The 20,971-nt window shown below is 44.7% G+C and overlaps 1 protein-coding gene across 2 annotated transcripts in view; it reads left to right on the top strand.

Annotated features, from left to right (window-relative positions):
• The first annotated feature begins 907 nt into the window (after nt 1-907).
• il1rapl2 (interleukin 1 receptor accessory protein-like 2) overlaps nt 908-20,971 on the top strand; it is a 287,495-nt gene continuing 267,431 nt past the window's right edge. For both annotated transcript variants that reach the window (XM_062560730.1, XM_062560729.1), the window contains exon 1: nt 908-1,004. In XM_062560730.1, the coding sequence (XP_062416714.1) occupies nt 923-1,004 (82 nt within the window). In that variant the 5' untranslated portion in view covers nt 908-922. The remainder of the gene's footprint in view (nt 1,005-20,971) is intronic.

Below are 20,971 nucleotides of genomic sequence, written 5' to 3'. Positions count from 1 at the left end.
TATTATTATATAATATTTTTCTCAGCAGTGCTCTGATGAGAAAAAGACAAGAGGTCTTTTCAGTATTGTAAATATTACTCTGTGCAAGCCAATTATGGTTAAAAGAAGAGATGTAATGGCTTCATATTGCGCCACATCATTGAGGGTGCAACACGCAGTTTAATCTGGTTATGGATGCGCTGAAGAATCACAAGCTGGCCCATGTTCATAGAATATGAGGATGATAACACTTTTCCTTGGGGCGAATGCAGGGAGGGGGGTCGTGTAATGTTGCACAGTGTGTCGGATCGTTAAAAACGAAATGATTTTGCATATTTTTAGTATCGAGTATCGATTCTTCGATGAAATGAAACAAGATCAGAGCGCACTCAAGATCCGCCCTTGGCTTGTTGGAAGTACTTTGGCTACATTACATAGCCGTGTATAATCAATGCTATAATGGCACCATGTTGTTTTAATTAATATCTTGTTGTAGGGTAATACTAATATTGTAATAAAGTGACATTATTCAAACAGCTCGGCAGGAACAAGCTGGTTACTATAAATATAACAGTATTTCATTTGTGGTATTGTATTGAAATCGGATATCATGATATATATGGAAAGCATTTGTATCAAAGTGGGTTAAGGTTAGTAAGATTATCCCCTGCATGCTCATGGTTGCCCTGTGTTGCTGAGCAGCTGGAGGCTTGCCCCCTTTGGTAGAAAGCATTGGACTTGACAGTGTAGACTGCCGTTTCCATCCCCTCCCCAGGTGACCCTAGCTCTCAGAGTCTCCCTGCAGTCTGTAACGCCTGCTTTAAATGTAATGGTGTTAACGGTGGGTAACAGCACACATGACAGCCAGCATGGTACCTGCTATCTCTAACACAGATCTCCCACTGTCCCCTGATGTCTACAGGTGCCAGTGCACACTAGAGAGATGAAGGCTTTAGCCCTCCTCTTCCTCCTCCTTGGCTCGGGAGCCTGTGACGGCGTCAAGTACATCTCTAAGAGGAACTCAGGTAGGAAACTCTTATTCCAATCAAATGTGGTCCCTCTCTTCCTACACAACAGCTTTGTTGTCCTATCTTATACATGAATGGCTGCATACCTCTACATCACCCCCCACCTCAGAGCTCCCACAGCACTTTTCCCCCCTCCCCTCCGGTTTGGGCCCCGCCTGGTGCTGTTGTGCTCATTTGTGTATTGGCAGGCGGCTGATGACGGATCTGCTGATGGTGTTTTGTTTGGGATCGATTTGTTGTGTCGCGCTGATCAGCCCCACAGAGAGCGGATGCCCGGGCTATCAACATTTGCCATGTGGTCTCAATAAAACTTTGAGTGACATGTACAGTGAGAGGATGTGTGTGACATTCAGGTGATTTACCCATTCTGGCTCTATTCACAGCTAAAGGTAGAGGATCTCTAATTATAAATATTACCGGCAGCATGTGTAATCGTATTTCCATTCAGTCCTGCCAAGTACTTACCGACTTTAAGCAATATCAAGTCTTCTGATTTCAACAATCCAGTTCAAATTGATTCCCCTGTAATATAATCTTGTCTCAATATTTTGCTCTCTTGTAATCGACACTTTGGGTCCTGGCGGTCTAATCGAGGGAGTAACAATCGATTCGCGGTGATTCACCCAGCAACGGAGGATAACGTCAATGGGCTTCTGCATTTTGTAAAAAGTAAACGGTGTGAGCTTTTACAGCTCTGAAAATGTTATTTTGGTTTTATCAGGTTATAAATGGTTGCTGGGAAAGATGGCCTCAAAACTCCGTAGTCAGGCAAACAGGGTCAATACAATAACGGATGAGGAACAACATCAGGATACGCTGGAGCGCTTGCCAATAACACACAAGAAGACTTGGCAGAGGGCAAGAGTAGGTGAGGGGTGCTAAATAGTGAGGGTCTAATGAGAGAATGGGCTGCAGGTGGACCAGGTGAAGGGTTGATCTTGTGTTGATGACGGGATCTGGAAGGACAGGAGAGTAAGTTAAAAAACCAGGCAGGAAGAAAACGAATTCGGCAGACTTATTCTGAAGACTGAACCAGGCTATCTGTGTACCCGTATTCCAGTCTTTTGTCCTAAATTGAACTAACTGGAAACAATGATGTCCTCTAAGCAGTGATCAAAGTTTAGCCTCCCCTGCAGAGCCTCAGTCCCTACAGCTGGCAGAGATTGTGTGATGTGGATGAGAGGAACTTGCCAGAAATGTCTTCCTGGCCATCCCAACACCCACACACATCCTCACCATACGTATTATGTTGCGAAACTTCCACGGGAATAGAGCGGGGATTCATCTTTAATCAGACGAGTAGACAAAAGGCGACCAACGTGACACAATCGGTTGCATTGTGTCGGGGTAAATCCGTCTTTTGTGAAGCTCTGGCTTCCGAGTGTTCACTGTGCTCCTCGTCGCTCTCATCTTTTACTCTCTCTTCTCGGCGTGCTGACTATGTGGATGAGCTGGTGGGAGTCTTTGTTTGCTATTTGCTATCATGTATATGTGCGTGTACGCTAGCAGGCATTCCTGAATGTTTGAATGCTCCTCTTCATGTCATATTGAACAGTGACTGCCAATGGGTGTGTGTGTGTGTTTTGGGCTCCGTATATATCCAGGTTTTAAGTGTGTGTTTGTGTGTGTGTGTGTATGCTTCAGTGTATGCTCACTGAATTTGTGTTCTTTTTCTGTGTGTGTGTGTGTGGTGGGGGGGTTGGGGGGTTGGGGGGGGGGAGAGGTGTGCACACAGCAATTATGTGATCAGAGCAGAGCCAAGCGGGACATTTATGTGGGCGACCGCTACAGTCGGCCAAAGAGGCTGATGGATCTCTTCTCTCCCTTGCCGCTCGTGTGTGTGTGTGTGTCTGAGTGTGTGTCACTGGACACCATATGTATAGGAACTACCATTTCCTTTTGTAGGTCTCCCCGCTGGGTTTGATGCAGCTCTAGAAAACGGACAAATTGTGATGACAGAGTGGTGGTAGGTGAGGAAACCGTAAATGTTACACAGATCAACATTGACATAACCCAAAAGGTTTGAGCCACAGATGGAAACCCAAGGACAAAGTACTGTACACACTCCGTGGAAGGAAATCCTTGCTACAGAGGTCAGATACTGTACATATAATCAGGTTTGGTGCCTTGCTCAAGTACACCTCCAGCAGGGTGGATGTATTGCTCCTACTGGCTTCTCACACTAAAATAACCTGACGCACCAAGATGCAAAGACTACAAGTATGCAGGAACGGTGACAAGCATCCATCTTGGCTCGCTCTTGAAGAATGCACATTCAAACTTACACCGAGCAGCATGCAGGATACAATGCAGTAGGAAGCAATGCAGCATGCAATGGTAATATTATGAAATCTGCAACGTATCTTCATAGCACGCTTCTTATGATATTCTAAAAAAAGTTTCTCCATCTTTTCTGCCTTTTTTTCTGCAAAAGCCAGCAACACTTTGTGTATCACATGCAATCTACTTTACTGGTCTTGATGCTTCCTCTTAAATGAATATGCGGGTATGCATTTTTTTTTGTATTATCTATGCCTTATATTGCATTCTTTTTCGTAGGAATTGAGGCATGTGCGGGATTAGACCAGCCTAAACTAAAAGGTTTTGCATGGAATAACGTTATGGTCCTTCACATTTTCCTCTCAAGCCTCCTTCACAGCTCTGGTTTGGTGATCAGTGCATTGAAGGAGGCCATAATGTTTCACTATTTTTTACTTTATCACACAGCTACATTTTTTGTTCCAACCTGTCAGTCAACGTGTTTGCAGAGTCAAATGATTTTACAATAAGTTGGACACATAACTGTTAAATATGAGGTGGATACACTGCAATCTAATTGTAGGTAATATATACACTCATGGGCATTCATCTTTGATGGATATTTTCTCATTCGGTGTTTTGATGATATGCTGAGATTGCTACATGATGCTCATGATCTGTATACATTATTTATCTTCTTTTTCCATCCATTCGCTCCATCTCTCCCGGTTGTCTTGGTCAAAACCGAATCTTAACGGCTTCTGCGCTCCAGACGAATCTAATAGATTAGCTGCGATGGCGAGCACAGAGATAACGCCGACTGTTATCTAGATCTCTGCAAGGCTGATACGGCGCTGAGAGAGGGAGGGAAAGACTAAATGAGTCAAACATCAAACGTGAGGATGGTCATCTGTTTATATTACTGTAGTGCCATGTGCTCTGAATGTTCAACACGTAGGTGCATTTCCCACACTGTGTCCTATATAATTATTTTAATACCTTCAAGCTGGTTGATATAACTACACTTTGTTTCTGTTTCTGCCTTGTTTTAACAAACTCTTAAACACTTCACCCATGATACGCTGATAAAGAGGGTTTGCCATGTGTGTGTGTGTGTGAGAGAGAGGCTGGTTAAGTGGCAGTGAATGCCCTTGTCTCTATGGATGAAAACGTGGGTGCCTCTGAGTGTACTGGTATGTTTTCTGACGCAGCTAAAACCTGAGATCAAAGAGCGATTAGATCTCAATCCGATCTAATCGCTCAGTAACTCCAAGCACACACACACACTCACACACACACACTCCCCCTCTCTACCTGCAAGTTAGTTTGCTTTGATCATATTTTTAGCTTCCTGTGCAGACAAATTTACATGGAAACGCTCTAATGGCCTTTGTTGCCCAACAACTCTCTAAACCTCAAATGACTACATTATAAAAATTAAATCAAGATTGTTAAAGTAATTAAAAAAAAGAAAGCATCCTTTTTTGTAGATCCACAATTATGTATTTTAGTTTAAATGGTTCCCCATTAAGACTAATTCCCCATGGTAGAGAAGGCAGCCAGTAACCGAGCACAGGGGGAAACAGAGAAGGGAAAAGGCCACATTCATGAGCTCTCATTGTACTACGGTAGCTGGAGAGAGACAGGGAGACACCTTTTGTTTCGCTTGGGATGCCAAATGGTGCAGGTAAGTGATCTAACACTACGGCATAGTTGCAACGAACAAGTTGTATCGTGATGAGCTTTTTCAGCTCTGTTTTCAGAGTACTTCTTTTGAATCAAGTTGAAGAACAAAAGCAAAGCCCCATCACTCATATTAAAAGTCTTTGCTGACCAATCCACAGCACACATTTCATTGGGATTAAAGGCAACGTCCCAGCCCGACCACCTGCTCACCCCGACAGACTAATGAGCATCGAAAAATGGATGGTGTTTTATTCTCTTTTACTTCAATGCGGAGTCATCTCGATTCAGCATAGTGTTCTTTTTTTCAATTTTTTTTGTCCATTTCTTCAAAACAGTTTGAGCACATCTTGCCAAATATGCTTTCTCCTATGACCACGGCGGATGGTTTCAACCCAAAATACAAACATATAACTCATGATAACACAGTAGGCGTGGCATTACGTTCTCTGATCAGTATGATTATTGAATTATTAGTGTCCAAAAAATGAGTTATTCATGTGATTTCATTAAACTACTATTAAACATTTTTGACTTCAAAAGCAAAGTACATGCAGCTCTTATTTTGAAACCGATATAATTTCAGTTATATACACATTGTTTGAAATCCTCAAGGCAGACTAATCCTGCAGTCCCCCCCTGTGGGAACCACCAAGTTAGAGCAAGACGTTTGCCACACTTTTATTTAACTAATGACGTGCAAATGTTATTCTGCCAAACAGCCTCATGGGCCTCACAGCAAGTTGAGGGTAGTCCAATAAAACCCCAGCATGCAGTCTGGGGTCCAGCATCTTCTGTGTGCACACTTTGTAACGCACACTGCAGGGTCAGGGATCAAACCACCGATCTTCTAGTCAGTGGAAGACCACTCCACACCCTGTGTATGGAATTGTTCTCTAAGGCCCTCAAATTGTGCATGTGGCCACAGCCTGCCCCCCCTCGTCCCACCCATCGCCCCATTTCAAATAGTCTCGAGTCGTCAGTGTAAGTTCAGCTGTGTGTGTGTTGGTGCATGTGTTTGTTTTCTGCTCACACACCAATTACAACGCACTGTCTCCCTCCCTGTTGCCCTTTTGTTGCGAGGCTGTTGGTGAGGTGGCTTTTTGTGAGTCTGTGCTTGCTCTAACTTAATTAGCATGTGTATCTTCAGCAAATTTGCAAAGCCAGCTTGCTAAACCCCACAGATAACTGCTTTGTTAGTTGTTTTTTTCTGATTTCCTTTGCACTAGACAGTCAGTCAATGGTACTGTACTTTAATTGAACGCCGTTGCATTGAAGTCCGATCATTTAGAACCGTTTCCTAGCAAGTCAGAGACAAAAAAAAGGCTTTGTTTTGAATGATTCCATTGTCCTCAGAGACCAGAGCCACACAATGACCACACAAAAACCTATTATCATCGTCCAAGCTTACATTGCTCTAGGTGTGTTTCCTCTAATCGTGGTCCTGCTCCCACTGAACGGGGACATCGGTTTTCTCTCTGGAGAGGCTTCCGATGGCAGGGCCTCTCTGTCTGTGTGCCCTGTGGCTCAGAGAGGGAAGAGAGCAGACTAGAGTGGCCTACTGATGCCATCTCTCATGGTCACACGCTGAAGTCTTGAGTTGTGTCCGAATCCGCTGCCTTTTCCCTATAAAACAGATTGTTGGCCATTTAGTCAACAACGAGCGGAAAGTTCAGAAAAAGAACAGAATGATGGGTAGCCGATTTTTGCCCTCTCCATCTTCCTCTTCATCTTTGACATCCAATTTTCATTGCCCGTGTCATCTTTTCCTCATATTTCTCCTGTAATGTCATTATCACTCTTGCACTGTCATTCTCGTTTCCTTTTGTGTCTCTCTTTTTCCACTTTCTCTTCCTCTCTCTCTTCCTCTTCGTCTCTCTCTCTCATGCCGGCTTTTACGAGATCCTTAGTCATAGCTAGCAGGACATTATCTTTGAGGTTGATCATATTTTACATGGAAGTCATGGAGACTTTTAGTCAGGGAACATACAGATCCTGCACGACACTTAGGGGCTCATTTACTAAAGCTTTTTAAAAGCATGGCGAGATATGTACAAACATACTGCTCTTAGGACTGAAAAAGGCAAATGGCTCTTTTCGTGTCTTACATATGCATTCACGGGACGTTCTAGGGGAGAGTGGGAGTTTCCCATAAGAGAACGGAGGGGATATGTGAAGTGCTCCGAATTATGCTTGTATAGAAACCGCCGTGAACTCACTCAAGGAGACAAGCTGAGTATAGACTATTTACCATTTCAGCTAATTTAGTTATCTCCATCAAAATCAAAAAAGCATCCCTTCCCCCACCTCTCTCCCTCTCTATTTGGTCCCCCCGTCCCTCCATGTCTTTGTTGTACTCCAAGGTCACATTAAAGATTCATCCATTCTCTGGTTCTGCAGTCAAATATTGATAAAGGCTGACACCGGTTTGACTCGGTACACCTAAGACCTCCATTCAGCTTCCAAAACACACACACACACACAACCTTGAGAGCCCATGCCTGTATATAGTGGTAAAAGCAAACAGCATCATGATCCTTTTAACAACCTAATAAATAAAAATAACATTCTCAGAAAAATGTTTTAAAAGTTTTTACTGTCCCAAATTAGCAGTGGACATTTGATTTAAGAATATAATTTACATGAAACCTGCATGTCTTGTGAAGTTAAACACATTTTATGCCCCCAAAATGTGTGTGTATCTTTGAAATCTGAAATCTGGGGCATCCACAAACAATTGTGAACCTGTATGTACATTTTGCAAGCTTTGTATTAAAAGAGCACTGAGAAAAGACGTGTTCACTGGTTAGCAAAAGAAAAAATATATATTTTTCCTAATGTCTTAAATAAAATTCATGGAAAATAATTTGATTTGCTATCAAGGAGCCTTTTTGATTACAACGTGACGTAATGATATTTTAGTCCGTCACTTTCCTCTATGAGTTTGTGTGTGTGTGTGTGTGTGTGTGTGTCAATAATACTCCCATGAAGTGTTTTTGAGAAAACACTTCTCCGCTTGCATGTCTGCTGAAGTTTGTGTGTGTGTGCGTGTGTGTGTGTGTGTGTGTGTGTGTGTGTGTGCGTGTGTGTGTGTGTGCGTGCGTACTTGACAGTAATGCATTTCGACAGTGAGCCCAGGGGAAAAAAGACTATATGAAACCCTCTATTAATTACCCCATTAACACATGCACACACACAGCATGTGCAGAGAAATGCAAGCATGCTCTAATACATTTCATCAGTGTCACAACAGGCAAAATGAAAAAACTACTTACAGTTTTAAACCTACCTCCCAAATATTTTCTTCATCTTGTCAATTCTGATCACTGATGTCTTTGTTTCCTTGTCTGTGGATTGCTATTCATGCCATTTAATATTCTTATTAATATTCTTTGAGAACGCACATTTGTTGTGTACTGTATGCACATACAGGTGTGTACATTAAGCCATTCATATTATGGAAACGATGTGTGTGAGCCAACAGGATGAGTGCTGAGCCTGCACCCAAACACATACTCTTCACACCCCCCACTGGCTTAAATTAAAAAACCAAATCTGACATGGTTTTAGACGAGATTCTTGAAAATAATGTAAAGAATCTAAAAGGCTGACTTCTGAAACGTCCCCTGTTGGCTGAGGAATCCCCAGTTGGAATGTGAAAAAACACTTTAGGCCACTGTTAGGAAGGTAAGTCGTTAAACGCAGCCTCATTTCTACTGTCAGCAATAAAACATCAACAGATTAAAGTTGCACTTGGCAAATAAGCCTAAAAACAAATTACACACACACACACACAAAGATAATCAAAGGAATTAAAAGAAAAAATACCAGATTAGTGTGTTTGGGCAAGATAGAGTTCTGCACATGTCTCCTAACAAACTTAATTGAGGGACAAATAGGATTTGGCAAAAGTTCTATCCAGACGTGATGCTTGGTGAGCCAGCTAAACCCCTTCATTCTATTAATAAATATGAATAATGATACTAACAATGACATACACTGTGATTCATGTGTGATTGCTGGACGGGCTCGGTGCTATCACAACTACTTCTCTGTGAAATTACTATTAACTCAATATTGAGTTGGAGAGCATTAACAATAACAATACTATTAGGATTTCTTTTGCAAATGAAACCATTTGGACTTATTTTCATTGAATGGATAAAACCATCAATACAACTGAGCAGTGTAGTGTAACGCAGCGCCCCCTAACCTTTTTTTTTGCCTCACGGACTGGTTTCATGTTACAAAATATTATTGTAAAGAAACTCTTGCATGACGCTTGAAAAATGTCAAGAGAGAATCCAGTAAAATTAAAAAAGCAAAATAATATGCAACATTGTATTTACACAATGCATGAATGTCTATGCGAAGACAACTAAGTGAAGCACAGTACTGAATCCCATAAATAGCGGGTGAAAAAGTGCACATAATTAAGAGCACTTATGCACTGATTGCATAACATAAACATATAACAATTAAACATATTCTGTATTCATAGATATTCAAATAACTTGATAATCAATCACAACAGTATCCTTCAAAATGTATCATTCAGTAATCTCAAACAATGTTTGCTTTCTGACAGAGATGGGCAGTACTTCTATCATGTCTGGGTCTGGCTTCATAGCCTATTGTATGTAGATTGTGATACTATCAAGCTAGTGGTTTATGTTTACATGCTAATGATGCTAGCATGCTGTCTAGCCTAGTGCTAGGCTAGTGTTTGGTGAGTTAACTTATCAGTCGAGTATCTAGCTATAGGAAGAGGGAGATTGGGAGTGTGTATGTTTATGATAACCTTCTCAAAAGACTGTATCACTGTATCACAAGTTTTGCTTTATCTTCTCGATGTGAATGTTAGAACACCATCAATTAATTACTAGCAGATATTATAATTCACACTTAGCCAGGCTTTGACAGAAGATGTCCATTTGTTAAATATTAATTATCCAATTTATTTTGATTTAAAAGGCATATTATGAAAGTATTCTTAAAAACGCTTAAGTTTAACGTTTTGCCTGTCATGTGTAATCATGTGGTGTCTATCAAAAGGTAGCCTCGCCCTGAAGGTCTATTCGACTCGATAAAGACCACAATTTAGTAAACTAACATCATGCTGTATTTGTAACGAGACTTGTAACAAGCAATTGACAAAGAATGAAGTTTTGAGTTACTTCTGCGTCGCTTCACTTTTGTAGACCACAAGGTTGTCGCCTGATTAGCCCAACACCAGCACCTCGCCGTCTAAAGCCATCGGGCCCACACCCAATAATACACCGGTAATAAGCCATTCCTTTGAGAAAGAAAGTGGAAGGTGAGCAAAAAGTGAGAAAAAATGAATGCTGGGAGAGTGGGCAAGAGCAGAAAGAGAGAGAGGGAAAAAAGAGACAAAGAGAACATCTAACACGAAGTCCTTGCTGTCAGCCAGTATGTAATTAAGTTCTGCACTCTGTCACCATCGCTCTGTACAACTGGTAATTTAACTGGGCCGGAGCCAGGAGAGCAGATCAGAGGAGGGGGAGGGCAGGGATGGGAGAAAGTGGAGGAAAGCTGAAGGAGAGAAAAATATTCAAACAAATGAATACAAAAGAGATAGATAGAAATAAAGGAAGGAGATGACTCTTAGGAGGCATACAAAAGTGAGGGGAGGAGTCAGGATGAAAAGAGGGAGGTTAGGAAAAGAGGAGAAGAGCAAGAAATACAAAGCAAAATCAAATTGAAAGGAAAACTCGATTTTACATCTGGTTTATGTGGAGCTACGAGTGTCTCAAAGCTGACAAATGGCCCGCCGCGTCCTTTCAACACACAGCATTATTCTGTTGGACTACTTAGTGGCTTAAGCCGATGAAAGATCGGATCATTTAAGTGGAAGAAAAATGACTGCTCAGTATGAGTTATGACATCTCAATTCAAATCATGACTCTAAGTCAAAAGTAAGAAGAAGGCATGTTGATAAGTTTGTAAGTGGTGGGACAATGCAACTGTTACTTTTTAAAATGATGTACATGTAAAATAATGAAAAGATGGTAATTCAGTATTCCGGTCCATTTGCAGTCACTATACTTTAGTGACTGTGATTGACAGGTTGCGGCCACTAGAAGAGGAGAAGTGTCTCTATGTGTCTCTATGTTACTCCTGTATATCAAAAATATTGTAACTTCCAATCATCAGTTGCAAAAAACAATGAAGGCCAAAAGGTCTACGTTAAACCTGTCGATGCTACGAGTGACATCGCAGTGCATACAAGATATTAGGTGACCCCTAATTAGGAAAAAGGATACATCTCTCCCATAAAACAACAACACTGAATTATTATTCAGCCTCCGACCAGGAGATTTTTAAGTTTTTGCTGTTAAGAGGAAGGAGGAAATTCCGTTTTTTTAACAAGGTTTGGCCGAACAGCAGGAGCTTGTAGCCCAGGTGAAAAGGGTTTGAACTGACCATCTGTGTGCTTCCCTCTGGGACCTAAAGTCAAAAAGACTTCAGTCCAAGGAGAAAATAATGAAAGGATAATAATAAATAATTTTAAAAAGAGATGCAGTGAAAAGAGACACTTTGCCCGGATGCAGAGAGGAGGAAAAAAGCGCGAGAGGAGGGCGAAATGAGAATAAGATGAAAAGAAAAGGCAGTGAGAGAAATACAGAGAAGAAACAACCTAAAAAGAAGAAAGAGAGGAAGACAGAAAGAGATTTGTAGTAGTTAAGCTACAGTAAGTGAATGGCTTTCCAATGTGCAAGTCTCTGAGGGGGGAAAGAAGGAAGAAGACCAGAGGGGGATGGGGATGATAAAAAAAGAGCGTGACACTGATGAACCAACGACCAGAGTCTCTGTCCTTGCGTGCCAGTGTTTATGTGCACATGTGTGGGTGTGTGTGGGTGTGTGTGTGTGTGTAAAAAAACCTGCAGGGTGTAGTAAGTGTGGCAGATTTACTCCATGGGGAGTCTGAATGGACCAATGCACAAGTGGGACTGTGTGTATGTGTGTGCGCGTGTAGAAATAAGTGCTAAAGCATTTGACTGAAGGGCAATTAAAGGAGAGTGTGTGCGTCTATGCGTCTAAATGTTGGGTGTAGTGTGAGGGCCGCACGGCTGTGTAGTTGCTTATTGACATTGTAATTACCAGTGAGTAATGCAGGGCCACACGTGTGTGCATGAATCCACGCGTTAGCGTGTGTATCAAGCGTATTCGCATGGGGAGCCTCGCTATTGACATCGTAATTAGACCGAATTATATACCCTAGCTGTTCAGATTGAAGCAGGGCTACACTTAGTGGTAGTTTGTGACCACGCTGCAGTGTTAACCCACAGCATGCAAAGCTTATCGAACTTCTTCGAAAGAAACTTAGTTAATTCTTAGTTGGGTCTAGGAAACTAAACTGCTTAGTGTGATGAAGGAAAACAACAAGGGTTCTGTTGAAATGCCTACCGTAGTGGGATAAGTTGAGTACTTGAGTTTTGTGACAAAATAAATCCTTGCTCACTTTCCAACTGTGCATCAGCAGCTGTGAACTGTTTGATCAGACATCAGTTTACCCCGTTTAAACTAGTTTGCCCTAAAGCTAAACTAAGCTGCAAGCCAATCATTTTCCTTTATCTACCTAACCTCCAGACATGTACGGTTGATCTTGTCACATACAACTGTACAACACCAAACTTTTCCTCTCAATTATGGGATTTTGACTATAAAAATCAGTTTGGTAGAGTGTTATGTGTGAAAAACAACACAGGAATCGGGAGACCGTAACGTTTCAGTTGTTTACTTCAACTCATCTTGACTTCGCGCCAACCGGAAACACGTCATCGTCATAACAAACGTAAAGGCATGATATCCACGTACGGCATGCTGTAAAACGCTGTCGTGGAGACATAACATTTTCCCCCCTCTCCAGGAGAGATCTAACTTGCATCCCTGAGCGAAATGTAAAACAAATAACACATTACATGAATGAGGAATCCATATTAGGTATCGTTCAGAATACCTTGTTAATGACTTCAGTCCAGCCCGAACCTATCATTACGGGACTATTTTCGACTTAAAGTGCCTCAGAACCTTGGACTGAAATAACTGGAACGTGTTTGAAACTTGCAAAATATAATGCCATGGTCAGCGTATGGCTGACCTCTAATCTGTAACATAGTCCCTGAGGTAGCTCGGTTTGGTGCGGGCGCGGACTGGTCGTGCTGCAGGATTTACTGAGCCTCCAGAGTCCGGATCAGGGTCTCGGCTGGCCTCCAGGTCCTCCGCGGTAGGTGGGCCCACTTTGCGCAGGCGGCGTGCATGCCACCGCGTTCCATCGGACAGGCGAAAGGTGGCAGGTCCCAGTTGCTCAGTCACCTGAAGAGGCGCTGACCAGAACGATAAGAGCTTATGGCCCCGTGTGGGCCTCCGGACCCTGACCCAGTCTAGAACGGTGCAAGCTGGGTGTTTGGCCCTGTGGGACCGGTCAAAGCGCTGTTTAGTTGCCTGCTGTCGTGCTGCGACTCGGTCGCGTAGCTGATCTGTTGTTTCTCGCTGGGCCCCCTGTGACGTCAGGTGAGCGGGAACACGCAGGCGGTCCAGGGGTAGTGACAGCTCGCGCCCCAACATCAGAAGGGCTGGTGAGCGGTCTGTTGTGGTGTGTTGAGCAGCTCGGTAGTGCAGCAGGGTCCGCCTGAGTGCTGCTGAGAATTGAAACCCCTCTGCCAAGTGGGCTCTGAGACCATTTTTCAGCGTCTGGTTCATGCGTTCCACACCCCCATTCGCTTGAGGGTTATAGAAGGCTGTGCGTATGTGTCTGATTCCCCGCTCACTCAGAAAAGTTGTGAACTCCCCAGAGATGAATTGCGGCCCATTATCTGTGGTGATCGTCGTGGGCATGCCCCAACGAGCAAAAAGCGCCTCCAGAAAGTCGATGACCGCCTGTGTGGTGACCGACCCTGTAGAGACTGCCTCGGGCCACTTAGAGTGCAGGTCGTAGGCCACGATGAGGAATCGTTGGTGATGCGGGACGCCACGGAGCTCACCACAAATGTCCATTTGGATGTGCTCCCAAGGCCCAGCTGGCCACTGCAGTGGCTGAAGGGGAGGAGCTGGAGAGGGGCCAGTCTTTCCACTCACCAGGCAGGCTGTGCAGTCTCTCACCATAGCCTCCACATCTCCATCTATTCCTGGCCACCAGACCGCTTCCCGGCAGCGCTGCTTGACCTTGACAATGCCCAGGTGACCTTCATGAGCCATGGACAGGACACGTGCCTGTAAGGCGGGGGGTATGACTGTGCGATGGCCCCTTGCAACGCAATGGCCGTTCCAGCAAAAAAGTTCATCTTTAAACCGGTGGAAAGGCACCAGACTGTCTGGTAGGCCAGAGGCTGGAGGCCACCCAGAGTGGATGAATGTGCGGAGCTGTGAGAGCACTGGGTCCTGTTCGGAGGCCTGTTGCAGTTCCTGAAGGGACACTATTGCCTCAAGGGGGGAGTGGAGGAGCTGAATGAGGTCCAGGTCGGTGTAGTCTGGAGTTGGGTCCCCAGCTAACGGTGGCGTGGAGCGTGACAGTAAGTCCGCCACCACATTCTCTCGTCCCGGTGTGAACTGCAGAGTGAAGTTGTACTGGTGAAGTCTCTCATACCACCGGTGGATGCGCAGAGGCCTGTGCCCGGAACCAGATGTGGCGAGCAGCGCTGTAAGCGCTTGGTGGTCTGTGCGTAATGTGAATGAACGGCCGTACACATACATATGCCACCGCTCACACGCCCAGACACAGGCCAGGGCCTCCCTCTCCCCTACGGAGTACTTCTGTTCAGCTGTATTAAGGGCTCGGGAGGCAAAAGCAATAGGTCGCTCTGTGCCGTTGTGGAGCTGAGACAGCACAGCCCCCACTGCGTAGTTGGAGGCATCACAGGTGAGAAGCGTTGGGCTGAGTGGGTCGAAGTGGGCGAGTACTGGTGGCGCGATGAGCTGGGCCTTCAGCTGCACGACCGCATCTTCGCAGGCAGGGGTCCATGCCCATTGGGCGTCTTTTTTGAGGAGCAGCCTGAGAGGGGCAGTGGTGGAGGAATACTGGGGAAGAAAACGCAAGTAATAGGCGGTCATACCCAGAAAGGAGGCAATTTGGGCTGGGCTGGAGGGCATGGGGAGCCGTTGAATAGCCTCCACGTTAGAATGAAGTGGACTGAGGCCTTCCGGGGTCAGACGAAACCCCACAAACTCCACCTCGGACGCAGAGAAAATACATTTCTCCCCATTCAGTGTGAGGGCATGGGAGGCCAGTGTGTCAAGCACCCGTGTGAGCCGTTGGTCGTGGATGGCCGGCGTTGATCCGTGCACCACTATGTCGTCCAGGAATATCACCACCCCTGGTATGCCCGCGAAGATGGTGGACATTATTTTCTGGAAGCAGCTAGGGGCGGAGCATAGACCAAACGGTACCCTGGTGTAGCGGAAGACGCCTGCGTGTGTGACAAAAGCAGTGAGGTTACGGCTTTCTGGGTGCAGAGGTACCTGCAGGTAACCTTGGCGGAGGTCGAGCTTGGAAAAGACCTTGGAGCCGTAAAACTGAGAAGTCAGTTCCTCTGCCGTGGGCAGCGGGTATTTGTCGGGCACCACAGCCTTGTTCACCGCCCTCAGGTCCACACACACCCGCAAACCACCTGACTTCTTCTTCGCGATGACCAAATTAGAGATCCAGGGCGAGGCGTTGACTGGTTCAATGATGCCGATTTCCAACAGCTTTGTCAGCTCTGCTGTAACGTCATCACGTAGTGCCAGGGGAATGCGGCGGAGAGGTTGTATGACCGGGTGGACGTCCTTGTGAAGGAGAGGTTGATGTGTGAAAGTTGAGATGCAGCCTAGGCCCGAAAAGAGTGCTGGCCATTGCTGTTCCCATGATGAGCTGACGTGGAGAATCGTTGCTCCACAGCTGTCCATGAACGTGAAACCCAAGCTGGTGATGAGGTCCAGCCCCATGAGGTTAGCTCCATGCCGCGCCACTTGAAAGGTGAAGGTAGCCATGGATTTGTTGCCATGGCGCACCGAACAGCTGAGGGAGGCCACTAAGTCGATCTTTGAATGACCATATCCATGGAGAACAGCCGAAGGCGCCTGCAGCGCGATGTGGGGCAGGAAGCGCTTGACTGTGGACCAGTTGAGAAGAGATAACGCCGCTCCAGTATCCAGCAGTAATGGTACACAGACCCCATCTAGATCCACTGTGCACGTCTTGAAGGACACACGTGCAGAGCTGACCGAGTGTATGGGGGTTGGAGCTGACGAGCTTGCACCAGCCTGTCGTGGGCCTGTCCGTGGGCCGACCGCAGCCGGTGCAGAGCGACAGACTTTAGCGAAGTGGTTGTCTTTCCCGCAGCACTGGCATACTTGTCCCCTGGCCGGGCATGTTGGGGCTCTGCTCATATGTGTAGAGGAGCCACAGTTGCCACACCTTTGACGTGGCTGGCCACGTGTGCGTGCTGTGTAGTTAATTCCTGGTTCCGTGTCGCATGATGCAGGGCTAGGTGCGCGCTCGGAATCTTCCACATGCTGTGTTAAGGCGGGCTGAGAGAAACCGCGGGGAGCTAGTTGTGACGTCAGTTCGGTAGCTTTTTCGATCTGTAAGGCTATTTCCAGCGCCGTTTTAAGAGTCAAATCATCCGGTGACATAATCAACTTCTCGCGAATTTTGGGGTGGGTTGCATGTTCTGCAAGCTGGTCGCGTATCATTTCCTGCTCCATATCACCGAACTTACAGAAGACAGCTAAGCTGCGGAGGTCGGCTATATAGTGCTGGACTGACTCACCCGCTTTTTGCTTGCGCTGCCGGAAGACTATCCGACGGAGAATCACAGTCTGTGGAGCTGCAAAGTGTGCTTCGAGTAGTTTCGTAGCTTCCTTATACTTTTTCGCTTGTCCCAGGGTTCTGAATATGCGCTGTCCTTCGGTACCGAGGCAATGAACGAGGAGTGCTCTCCGTCGCGGGTCGCTAGCTTCCTCCAGTCCGAGGGCTGCGAGATATGTTTCGAACGACTCCAGCCAACGGATCCAAGGTACCGGAGGCTCGCCTGGTAGTGAAAGGAAAGGTGTAGGTGGTGGGAGTGAAAACTCCATCCTCGTCGCCAATGTTATGTGTGAAAAACAACACAGGAATCGGGAGACCGTAACGTTTCAGTTGTTTACTTCAACTCATCTTGACTTCGCGCCAACCGGAAACACGTCATCGTCATAACAAACGTAAAGGCATGATATCCACGTACGGCATGCTGTAAAACGCTGTCGTGGAGACATAACATAGAGGTTTTCTTAAGTATGAAAAGAAGTGGTTGAATATCACTGTTCCACAATATATGTATATTAGAATGATATTAGGAATTCATTACAATAATATAACAAAGACCCCAAAAACAAGATGTCCCCTTTGAAAATTGAAAGCATTTTTGGCTAATAATGTAAATTGTCAACTTTTGGAGTCCGTACTCATGTCATCTTTCTCTCTCTCCCCTGTGCCTTTGTGTGCTCGCCCTCCCACTCGCTTTTTGTTCTCTCGTTGGTTTACAATAGAACTTGACAGGGAATCATTAGCAGCATAATGAAAAGCAGCAGACCAGTAATATATACCGTCACTGTCTATTACAGCCCCCCTTAGCCTCAAGACCCTGAAGAAATGAGGCTGAATTATGTAGCCTTAATGTCAGAGCGGGGTGTGTAAAAGCCTCCGAAAGACAACCCAAGACACTCGTTGTTGCTGTCGCATCAAGGACGAACAGTGATGATGAAAAGGCATATTACAGTAGTCATTCAAATAGTTTAATAATCATTTCCGCATTTCTACACCAACAGACTGGGTTTGTGTGTCAAGGAAACTGCCCAATGTCATGTTTCAAGACTCTAATAATGCTTTGGAACCGGTTGGCTTGGGTTAACTCTTTGAAATGGTTTAAAGCTTATGGTCCGCAACAACAAAATCTAATACATGTTTTGTCCACGCTAAAACAGCAAAATGTGTGAAATAACCTAATTTGAATGATAGAAAAGACAGCAAGTATATTAATTGGGTTTAAATGGTGGGAATTTTAAATCTCAAAGCCACGTTCAATGATGGTTAAAGATTGATGACATATGTTGAGTTGCTGTTTAGACAAAAGAAAATCCCAAATTTTCCTCAGAGGGCTTTTACAGTCTGTACTCATGCAACACCCTCCGTCCAGAAACCCTCACATCACCAAGTTGAATGGTGATTCAATATTCCAATCATGCATCTCCTCTGTGACTATTCATTTATTATCCGACCAAATGGTTCAAATCGTGCTGTTAAAATCCTCATTACATCAACAAAAGTTACCATAGATTGCAACAGCAATAGAGATCATCAAAAGCCATCATGTTCATTCTAGTGGAATGCGTCGCCACACAGATGTGTGGACCGCTGTAAGAGTGAGTGCGCACACACACACACACACACACACACACACACACACACACACACACAGATATTCACACCAACTAAACTTGTCTCTGAGAAAGAAAGATTGGAAAACTATTACCTGAAGTGTGATCTTAGTGTCTCCATAGAAGTTGCAATCTTTCTCACTGTCGAAAGCTCTAGTCATCCTCTTTTGTCCACTGATACAGACACACACGCGGACACACACACACACGCGCGCACACACACATCTATTTTCCTGCCCGTGTGGCTGTATTACAGCGGTGTTATTGATGAGCGGAGGGGCTCGGGAGAGCAGCACTGAAGAGGCTGGGCGAGACGCAAAGAACTTGTAACACGGTGAGAGAGGGACAGATACGTCTTGTGACTCCTGACTCCCACGCCGATATATTTATATGTATATATATATATATATATATATATATATGTATATGTATATACATAGAGATTACCAAACAGTAATACAAGAGTCCTCCATGCAGAGTGCTTACATGGAGGGGACTATTCTTCATGCTGGTTCAAGAGTTAAATTCAGCTTGAGCAACTGGTCAGACACTTCACTCCTGTTATGAAAGTGTCATTGTGCAATAGCCTCAACAGAAGCGTCCATGAATCGTCTGGAAAAGGGTTCGAGAATGTTGAGCTCAAAGTGTTACCTTGCAGCTTTTATGTCGAACGCAGACGGATGGTGAGAACAGTTCTAACTGAAGAGTGGGATCAGATGGTTTGTGGAGTTGTTTTATAATCACTTTACTCTTGCTCATCACTTCCAGGAGTTCACGTAGCAGTAGTATGCAGATTTTAGATCCAAACAATAGAAAAACCTCCTCGAGAAGTAATAAACATACAAAAACCTAAACCTAATGTTCCTTGAAGCCACGAGAAGCTACAAGGAATGGTCGTTTTTAACAGTGAAACAAAATTATTGTTTGAAATCTGAAATCTTACAGCGAAACCACTAGACCTTTGACGGCAGCATTGGAGTGATTGAGTCTGTGTGAGCAGGCAGCCAAAGTGACTAAGAAGAGAAGAAGCACAGGCCTCAGCCTTCCTGTACCCTCAGAGGCCCTGTACTGATGAGGATGAGGATGTGACCTCTGACTCACAGAAAGCCAATGAGGAAATTCCTTAAACTCAAACTCTATTTAATGGCCTGTTTGCACGAACCAGTGTAGATTTTTACAAGTCTATGAGGGAATTAGATTCACACTTTCTTGTTTCTTGTCCTTCTGAGTTTGCATCCCTATGGTTGAAATGCACTTATTGGAAGTCACTTTGGATGAAAGCGTCAGATAAATGACATGTAATGTAATGTAATCAGATTCTTTTATGTTGCTGTCTTGACTAAATGTTGCTATTCCCTCTGCAGTCCATGACCTCTCACCTTCACAGTGCAAGGGCCACCATCACAATGCACAATGTTTGCATCTAAGCTCACGCTCGTCCATGAAATCCAGTCATATTTTCCTCCTCCCTCCGAACGCAGCGAGAGCTCCTTTGATCTCAGCACGGCGTCATCTCGCTCAGCCCAAGTAGCGGTTTGTGTGAGTGACTGCTATCTGGATGTGTTTCACTTGGTGTGTGTTAAGCTCTCTGCCGGCTATGTTCTCCTCCTGTGTGTCACGCCCTTCCAGGCAGCATCGCACTGTTGTTGGTCTTCAGTTTGGATTACACACTTCCTTAATCAAGGCTTCAGATGCTCTTTGAGACACTTATTTCTCCCCGGGGCAACTCTCTTACTCTTACTCTTACTCTTACACACACACACACACACACACACACACACACACACACACACACCACACACAGTTGGCAGGGCCACTACATAGAAGAGTACCTGGCAAGTTAAAGCAAGAAAAGAAAGATTGGAATTGGCCCGAGCTGCATTAAACACACTAGTTGTGTTGTGTTCACTGTATGCAAATGGAAGGTGCTCACACAACTACACTTATAGTAAATATCGACTTTGTAGTTCCCTTCAGCTTTATGAATGTTTCAGCAAATAAGGATAGCAACCCAACTTAGACAATGCTTACCTAACAGTGTTAGGTAAGTGTTCTCTTCATGTAATGTATATGTCTGTATGTTATTCATCAATATGCGATTGGCCAATCACTGGCCAGTCATATCTGATCCAGCTGGATGAGTCGGTATCAGACCGATACACAATCTCTCTAATATAGTGCTGCAGGGCCTGATGGTGGTGGATTTTGTCCTTAAGAAGTAACAGGGAGAGAAGCAGAAGTGGAGAAGGTGTTCATCCCCCGGGTGACTCTCTTTGGTCATTAGGAGCTCTTTACTGTAGTGTGTTCATGTTTCTCTTACCAAATGACTGTCTAAAATATAATCTACTTCAATACTTCTTCCTCGCCCTTGTTGCAGTTTGTACAACACTTATTATACACCCTCATTTTAAGTGTGTGTCTGGGTAATCTATGTGTTTATCCCCCTGCTTTTCCCTTCTGACCATTTTTCAATTAAAAACCACTAATATCCCCAAGACTGCTTTGCCCTAGTTATAAAACCACACACACACACAAATGTACACACACACACACACACACGGTTTGTCTGAGTACTGTTCTGCCTTCAGCATCGTCTCCTACTCATG

This window comes from Pungitius pungitius, chromosome 2, assembly GCF_949316345.1.
Source record: "Pungitius pungitius chromosome 2, fPunPun2.1, whole genome shotgun sequence".
NCBI classification, from domain to species: Eukaryota; Metazoa; Chordata; class Actinopteri; order Perciformes; family Gasterosteidae; genus Pungitius; species Pungitius pungitius.
This window is presented reverse-complemented; position numbering and strand designations above follow the sequence as displayed.